This window comes from Myotis brandtii, unplaced genomic scaffold (genome assembly GCF_000412655.1).
Source record: "Myotis brandtii unplaced genomic scaffold, ASM41265v1 scaffold1408, whole genome shotgun sequence".
Taxonomy (NCBI): Eukaryota; Metazoa; Chordata; class Mammalia; order Chiroptera; family Vespertilionidae; genus Myotis; species Myotis brandtii.
This window is the reverse complement of record NW_005355029.1, coordinates 267,397-275,903: the sequence shown is the minus strand read 5'-3', so window position 1 is coordinate 275,903 and position 8,507 is coordinate 267,397. Positions and strand designations below refer to the sequence as shown.

General features: G+C 60.0%; 1 protein-coding gene across 1 annotated transcript in view; it reads left to right on the top strand.

Moving 5' to 3' along the window:
* Nucleotides 1-8,507, top strand: part of PRKAR1B (protein kinase, cAMP-dependent, regulatory, type I, beta) — a 71,380-nt gene that overhangs the window by 26,726 nt on the left and 36,147 nt on the right. The window contains exons 6-7 of the mRNA XM_014535266.1: nt 2,707-2,768; nt 3,622-3,668. Of these exons, the coding sequence (XP_014390752.1) occupies nt 2,707-2,768; nt 3,622-3,668 (109 nt within the window). The remainder of the gene's footprint in view (nt 1-2,706; nt 2,769-3,621; nt 3,669-8,507) is intronic.

Genomic DNA, 8,507 nt, shown 5'->3' with positions numbered 1-8,507 from the left:
TGGCTAGATGTTTCTAGGATTTTTAAAAATCTTTTTAAAGAGCTAGCTTTGGTTTCATGGACTTTCCCTGTTAATGTCCTATTTTAAATTCCACTGATTTCTAGTTGTAACGTTTATTGTTTATTTTCTTCCGCTTACTTTGGTTTTAATTTGCTCATCTTTTTAGTTTCCTAAGGTGGGAGTTCAGGTGTTTGGTTTTAGAGCTTCTTCCTTTTCTACTGTAGGCACTCAAGGCTATGAATTTCCCTCTGAGTCCGGCTTTTGCTGCATCCTGCGAGTTCTGATGGGTTGTGTTTTCCTTTTCATTGGGTTCATCTTCTCAGCGTCCTTGGGGCTTCTATGCGTTATTTATAAGTGTGTTCTTACCCTGCAGATACTCACGTTTCCATGACTACGCCTTATCCACAGGGCGGGCAAGGGCACGGAAAACAACACAAGTAATAAGTGGTGACACAGGAATAGACTCTGTTTTGTGTACTCACAACCGTAAACCCGTGTTTGCCCCACCCACACGTTTAAACTGTTCTTGGGGCTTCTATGCGTTATTTATAAGTGTGTTCTTACCCTGCAGACACTCACGTTTCCATGACTACGCCTTATCCACAGGGCGGGCAAGGGCACGGAAAACAACACAACAAGTAATAAGCGGTGACACAGGAATAGACTCTGTTTGGTGTACTCACAACCGTAAACCCGTGTTTGCCCCACCTGCACGTTTAAACTGTTTCTTTGGTGAAAATGCTAAGAATGAAAGTGTAAACCCTGCAGGTCCAAGGGCACACCCGTTTTTGTGCGTGATTTTTTCTTTTAATTTTTTTATTGATTTCAGAGAGGAAGGGAGAGGGAGAGAGAGAGAAACATCAATGATGAGAGAGAATCATGGATCGATCAGCTGCCTCCTGCACACCCCACACTGGAGATCGAGCCCACGACCCGGGCATGTGGCCTGCCCAGGAATCGAACCGTGACCTCCTGGTTCCTAGGTCGAAGCTCAGCCACTGAGCCGCGCCGGCCGGACTGGGCAGGCTCATTTTGAAGGGAAAAGTGCACGTTCGCCAGCCTGCTCCCGAGTCATGCCTGGGAAGAGAAGTGGGCGCGTGCTCAGGCTGTGGCCCGAAGCAGAGACAGCGCCGTGTGCGGGCCTCAGCCCGGACGGGTGGCGGTGCACAGGGCCCGGCTCCTGGGAAATGTTACCATAATGAGTTCAAGTTTTTTTTTTTCTTTTTCTTTTTTCCCACATATGAAGCTGGAATTGCAAAAGCATTTCTTAAAGACCTGCTTGTGTTAAGAGCCCCGATGTGGTGGTTCTGAAGAAATTCAGTTGTAAAATGTGAACAGACTGTCTGCAGGCTGAGAATCCTGGCCCGGCAGGGGAAGGAGGCCGGGCTGGGCGGCCAGTGAGGGGGCCTGGGAGGGGCCCCCACAAACCTCCCCAGAGCCCCTGCCACCTCCTTGGGCAGAGAGACTGTCGGAAGTAGAGAGAAGAGAGCTGCTATTCTGTGGACTTACCTACGTTTTCTGGGGCCTGGAAGCAGGAGGTGCAGGCTGTTGGTTCTGCGTTTGGTTTGCTTCCTGCAGCTCAGCCTGACATCACACAGCTTCTCAGGCGCCCCCTTAATTAGCCGGCGTGCATGCGCAGCCTCGAGGGCGGTCATTGCATTTGGGGTGCGGACGCTGACCTCTGACTATGTTCTGGCTGGGGTCCTGGAGGTGAAGGGTTCGCCAAGCATGCCGCGCCCTGCCCACCTCCCGTAGGCCGGCTGGGGGGGATCTCTGCCTCCGTCCACTCCACAACGAGATTTAGGAAATTACGTGGCAGCTGCCGTGGCACAGCCCTGGGCGTGGCCTCGCTGGGTGTGGCTCACCGAGCAGCAGGTCGGGGTCTGGTGTCTAACGTGGAGGCTCGGCCTCGGATCCCGTTTCCTATCCAGCTGCTCAGGGCGCCTGCGACGGGGAAGGGCCGGGTTCTCGCGGAATCCCACCGGCGGGAGGGTGGGCAGCCCGTTGCTCCTCTTGCTAAGTTGGAGTCCAAAGCGGCGTTTGCAGGGTGACCCCATTTATGTGAAAACCCGAACGGCAAACCCGCCCGGGCCAGAGGTGGACCAGGAGGGCCGGGCCGCTGCCTGGACAGCGGGGTCACGAAGGACTTTATGATTTATTTTTTAGGTTCATCCTCACCTGAGGACATTTTTCCATTGAATTTTAGAGACAGTGGAAGGGAGAAGGGGAGACAGAAAGACGCATCATTGGTTGCCTCCTGCACGCACCCTGACCAGGGCCAGGGAACCTGCACCCGAGGTGTGTGCCCTTGACCGGAATCGAACCCGGGACCCTTCAGTCCGCAGGCTGACGCTCTATCCACTGAGCCAGGGCAGATTCTATTTATTTATTATTTTACTTGATTTATTGAATTTTAGAGAGAGGAAGGGAGAGAGAGAGAGAGAGAAACATTGATTTGTTTCCCCTTGTCCCCCTTGTGCATTCATTGGTTGATTTGTGTATGTGCCCTGACTGGGGATCGAACCCGCAACCTTACAGTATCGAGACGGCGCTGTAACCAGCTGAGCCTCCGGGCAGGGCACGAAGGGTTGAATTCCTCCTTTACCTGACGGGACGATCTTCTTGCAATAAGACTGAGCCCCTGTGAGGTGAGGGGCGCCGGCCGGGGCCCCCGCGGGTCTCACATTCACTGTGTCTTCTTTCCAGCGACATATTCGACGCCATGTTCCCCGTCACGCACATCGCCGGGGAGACCGTCATACAGCAAGGTAGGCCCCCTCCTCTGAGCGAGCCGACGGGGCATCGGGCTGTTCCCTTAAAGTTATTTATTATTTGTTTGTTTTTTAAATATGTGTTTATTGACTTCAGAGGGAGAGAGAGATGGAGACATCAAGGATGAGAGAGAATCCCGGGTCGGCTGCCTCCTGCACGCCCCACACTGGGCATCGAGCCCGCAACCCGGGCCTGTGCCCGGACCGGGAACGGTGAGCCACGCGGCCGGGCTCACTGAGTCATTCATGTAAAATCTTGTGTGTCTTCGGGAAAAGTCACCAGTGAAACAGCAGTTTCCTGAACAAGCGAACCCGACACGTGTCAGTGATCTTGCTGTCAAGTCCACGACCTGAGCCCGGGGAGCACGCGGATCGGGGGCGGGCGAGGTCCCCACACGGGCACTGGGGGCCGTGGGGAGGCGCCATGCTCGCCGGCCGACTGAAGTGAGTTCACGGGGAATGTGCACTGCAAAGCACTGTGTTTACACCTGAGATGCAGACCTTTCATTTACATACTTTCTTGTTAATCCGTGGATTTTTAGAGAGAGTGGAGGAGAGAGGGAAAGACAGAGAGAAACATCTGGGTTGCCTCCTGCATGAGCCCCGACCGGGGCCCGGGCCGGGGAGGAGCCTGCAACCAAGGTACGTGCCCTTGACTGGAATCGAACCCGGGACCGACGCTCTATCCACTGAGCCACACCGGCCAGGGCCATTTAAATACTTTTAAAGAATAGACGAGACCCAGGACTCCTTGGCTGGTGTAGGCGGCAGCGCACAGAGAGGCCACAAGACAAACAGGCCGCAACTGTGTCCTTTGCGTGAAACACGTTGTATCTCTCTGTTGTTTCAGGGGACGAAGGCGATAACTTCTACGTCGTTGACCAAGGGGAAGTGGACGTAAGTACCTCCTGGCCGGTTTGGGGAAATAGCGCCTCGGTCCACGTCCAGCTTTGGTGGGACACCAGGTCACTGGCCAGCTGAGGCCTGGAAACGCCTTCTTCCTGGTGGTAAATGTTCATCCTGAGAGTAACCCGTGGCATTAACAGCTGGTAGGGACGTACGGGAGCGCAGTCTGACATAGGCGCTTGCTGGCGGAGCTCCCGTGGGCAGCGTCCGCGTCTGCGGGTCTGTCGGTGGCCGAGAGGTTGGGCGTGTTGGGTGTTAAGACACCGTCTGTCTCCCAGAATGGGGTTTCTCCTGTTTTTTTACTGTTTATTTACTCCCACCCGTCTCGGGGGTTGGGGGACCCACACTTTTATGGAACTGCTGCCCTTCAGTCACGGTCGGGCTGGCCCCTGCTGCATGGCTCTGGGCGTCCCCCACCGGCTACACCCACAATGCGCCCAGCGTGGCCTGGATGCCGCGGCCTCTCGTTCCTGCATCCCCTGTGCCGGGAGCCCCACCCTCGGTGGCCTGTCAGCTCCTGATCTCCTTTCGTCCCCCCACACACTACCTGGGTGTCGGCATGGCCAGTGCCCCTCGGGTGTGGCCCCTGTGGCCCCCAGCCGTCCTGCGTGGGACTGCTTCTGGTCTGCACTTCGGCGCGACCACGTGTGCTAGCTGCCCCGGCAGTTTGGGGTCCGGGCCCTGGTGCACATTCAGGGTGTGTCTGCCAGACCCTGCAGCCACCGCATTCCAGGCTGGCCCCTGAGTCACCCCTGGACCTCGGACACCAGCACTGGGGACAGGGCATCTAGTGGCCTCCACGCCCACCCCCTCCTTTGTAAACAGTAGCCCCTCGAGGTGGGCCCCCTGCTGCCCAGGGATGCCGCCCGGCTGGGCTGCCCAGCCAGGGTGCTTCAGGGCTCGGCCTCCGGTCCAGCCGAGCTATTCTGGGGGACAGGGACTTATTATCTCCCCAGCAGCCCGTCTGTGTCCGCTGTGGCCGCGTTCTGGGAACCGGGCAGGCGGCCCCGGCTTCCGGAGGTGGTGGCAGAGGAAATGAGTCACCATGGAGAGCTCGGTGAGGTCACGCGCGTCGTCCGAGGGCCGCAGCCCGCCGACGGGAGTCGGGGTGTCGTGCCTGCCGAGCGCAGGCCCTGGGCCAGGCGGGGGGCGCTGGCGGGGGACGGGCTTCTCTCTCCCACCAAAGAGGGACACTGAGGCAGGAGCCGAGGGCCACGGAGGAAGTGCGGAGGCGGGAGGCTCGGGCTGCCAGCCCACAGAGTCCGCTCCCGCTGGCTTCACTTGGGTTAAAAAAAACTCCAGCCCAGGAAACAGAGAAGACAGACGCGGGTGCGGCCTGGGCCCAGCTGGGCAGAGTCCTCAGCGTGGACGCCGGACGGCCCTGCTTCAGAGCCACTGGGCGCGAGGGGGCTCTGGGGGTGTTTGGGCTCCTTCCTGGTTCAGATCCAGCTCCCCCTCCGCCCTCACCATCCCCAGATCTCCGCTTCCCTTGTTTATTCTTGCTCCTGTGTTTAGGGGGCACTGGCTGTGTGCTGGGCCCGGGCACAGCCCCCAGTGTGCACTGGGGGTGGCGATGTGGGGGTGGGGAGGTGGCCAGTAGGCAGGGAATTCACGAGTGAAGGTCTTGCCTCTGGGTCTGCACCCCTCTGTCTCCTCTGACGCCGGCTCTGCCCTGCAAACCCCTGTGCCTCCTCCAAGGCCCTGCCCAGCTGGCCCGGCTCCCCTCTCGGCCGCCCCCCGCAAGCACCCATGTGGTCCGGACCCCGCTTCCCACTGCCCCTCGCCCTGAAACGTGCCTCCCTTTCCTGCGTTCGTGGAGTCACGGGAATCTTCCCGTTAAATTCCAAAGGCCTCTTCCCAGTGCCGATCGTGTGCGGGAAGCTGGGGCCGTGCTGAGCGTGGAAACCTGAGGTCTGCTAAGCCAGCGGGTGTGGGGGGAAACCCTTTTGCCCAGAGTGCTTTGCCATTTCTTTCTTTCTTTCTTTTTTTTAAAAAAAAGACATTTTTGTTGATTTCAGAGAGGAAGGGAGAGGGAGAGATAGAAACATCAATGAGAGAACCATTGGTCGGCTGCCGCCTGCACGCCCCCCGCTGGAGATCGAGCCTGCAACCCGGGCCTGTGCCCTGAGCGGGAATCGAACCATGACCTCCGGGTTCATAGGTTGACGCTCAACCCCTGAGCCACGCCGGCCGGGCTGTTTCTTTCAAGGAGCCTGGGGGCCCAACGTTGGGGTCTCTAGAGCTGTCCCCCGGCCCTGTGGGCAGACAGCAGGCCAGATACCCCTCGCTTGGGCCCGAGGCTCAGGCCTGTCACCTGCTGCTGGCACCTGAGCCTCTGTGTCCCCGTAAGTCCTCCCGGAGGACAGGCCGAATGAGACCAGTCCTGGCGCGGGGCCGGTGGGGCTCGGTGGGCGTGGCCTGTCTGGCCCTGTCCCCCCCACCATCCTCGGGGGACCCCACACCTGTCTGTGGAGCAGAGGGGGACCCCGAATCTGCACCGGTGCCCCTGCTGCCCGAAGCCCCCTGAGGACCCAGCCTGGCCTGTTAGCGGGTGGGGCACCCTGAGCACCCCCTGCTGTGGGTGGGCGCTGCCCTCTGACCAGTGGTGCCCGAGGGGTCGGCCAGGTGACCAAACGCCACAAACACCAGGTTTAGCTTGAACCGTGGTTTTCCGGAGACGGTGGAAGTGCCTGCCGTGGCCTGTGTGTTGCCAAGAGCTATAATCCGCTTTCTAAGTATAAAAGCATCTTCCGACTTGTTTTATTCCTGGAACGTGGCATCTCCAGCTAAAAGGGCACTCGGCCCCGGCCCGTGGGCTGAGGAAATGCCAGTTCCTCCCTCGGCCTTTGCGTGGGGCTCAGCCCCCCCCCCCTCCCCCCCCTTCCCCCGGATTCCCTCTGGTTTCACCCGAGGGTCTGGGAGGAGAGCCTCTGGCCCCCATGGTGGGAGCGAGGCCTCACGCAGCAGCTGGGACAGGGCGCCCGGGACATGGCCGTCTGCTCTGTGGGTCACGATGTTGCTCAGTGTTGGCCTGGGGCTGTTCCGTTTTCTCATCAGTAAAATGCTCACAACATAGAACATAAACCTACTGTGTTGAGGATTTTTAAAAAATATACTTTATTGGTTTCAGAAAGGAAGGAGAGAGAGAGAAATACCAATGATGAGAGAGAATCATGGATCAGCTGCCTCCTGCACGCCCCCCACTGGGGATCGAGCCCGCAATCTGGGCCTGTGCCCTGAGTGGGAATTGAACCGTGACCTCCTGGTTCCTAGGTTGACGCTCAACCACTGAGCCACGCCGGCCGGGCCGCGTTGATGATTTTGAGGTGCACAGTTCAGGGGCAGTGAGCACATGCACACTGCTGTGCAACCGCCACCACCAGCATCTCCGGAACTTTCCATCTTCCCAACCTGAGACTGTCCCCATTAAACACTCACTCCCCCTCCCCAGCCCTGGCCCCACCCTCCTGCTTCCTGTCTGTGAATCTGAGGACTCCAGGGGCCTTGTATGGACCCAGTGTGTGTCCCTGACGGGTGGACGTCCCCGAGCACATGCCCTCCGGCTCCTGCCCAGGCAGCGTATGTCAGTTTCCTGCCTGTGTGAGGCCGAGCGATACTCCGTGGTCTGGATGGCCCAGTGCTTGTCCGTTCACCCACCGGTGCCCACTGGCTGCTCCCGCCTGTCGGCTGCCGGGAACGCGTAGCTGCGAACGGGGGTGTGCAGGTGCGCCTGCCCTCAGGGGGTCACCGCGTGGCCGCGGCCCAGAGCTGGCTGGGTGTTTTTCTGCAGCACCTCGGTGCCCTCTGGCCTGTCTCACCCACAGACCCTCGGGGCCCCATGCACGTGGGGTCGACGGCATAGGGCAGGCCGGGACCCTGAGCCACGATGGATTTGGGGTTCCATCGGAGGGAGCCTGCCCGGCCACCTGCCACCCCGAGGGATGGAGAAAGAACCCCCGTGGCTGTTCCACGTGCCCAGGTGCACAGACAGGAGCTTTGGGGGTAACGCCTTTGCCAGGGGAGGCACCTCGAGCAAAACCCAAACAAATCTGCCGCCAGGTGCTCTGGGCTGAAGGCCATTGAGGGGGGACCTGGGAGGAGCAGGTGGCATGGCTGGGGCTGCCTCAGGGGGCGCCTCCGGGGGGCGCGGGGAAGGGGACTTCCCGGACCAGGTGCCCACACACCTGCACAGTCGCCCCCACTCCTGGTGGCGGGAGCCTGGGAGGCGGGAGGAGACGGGCCATGAGCTTTGTCACCACCTAGAAAGCACTCGCGGAGCCTGCTGCCCGCGGGGTGACCTTCACCCCGGCTGTGGCGACGGCGCAGGAGCTGGGGCGGGTCGGGGCCGCACGACCGTGTCTGCCTCGGCCACGTGGGCCGCTCAGGTGACTGGCTGCTCGTGTCCGGTTCCCAGACAGCTGTTTCAGCTGCGTTTTATTTTCTGTGGCGTCTGGGCTCAGGGGCAGGCGATGGAGCGAGACAGCGGGGCCTCCCCGCCTCCGGGCACCCAGCTTCTCCTGGCAGTTTCCCCAGTTCCCAGCGGCCCCAGCTGCCTGTCCAGCTGGGCATGACCAGGTGGGCACGGCCAGGTGGGCACGGCCAGGTGGGTGATGTTCTCAGTGCTGCTCTGCCCCTGGCGTCCTGTGCTGACAGGAGCCCAGTGCTGCCTGAGGCGGCTTCTGCGGTTTTACTGAGGAGGTTGCTGTGCTTCCCTCAGCATCGTCTCCACCTCCAGCCTCGTCCGGTCAGAGCTAGTCCAGCCCGAGCCTCTGTCAGAACCGTCTGCTGCAGCGCCGGCCGCTGGGCCCTGTCCCTGGCGTCCGACGTCCA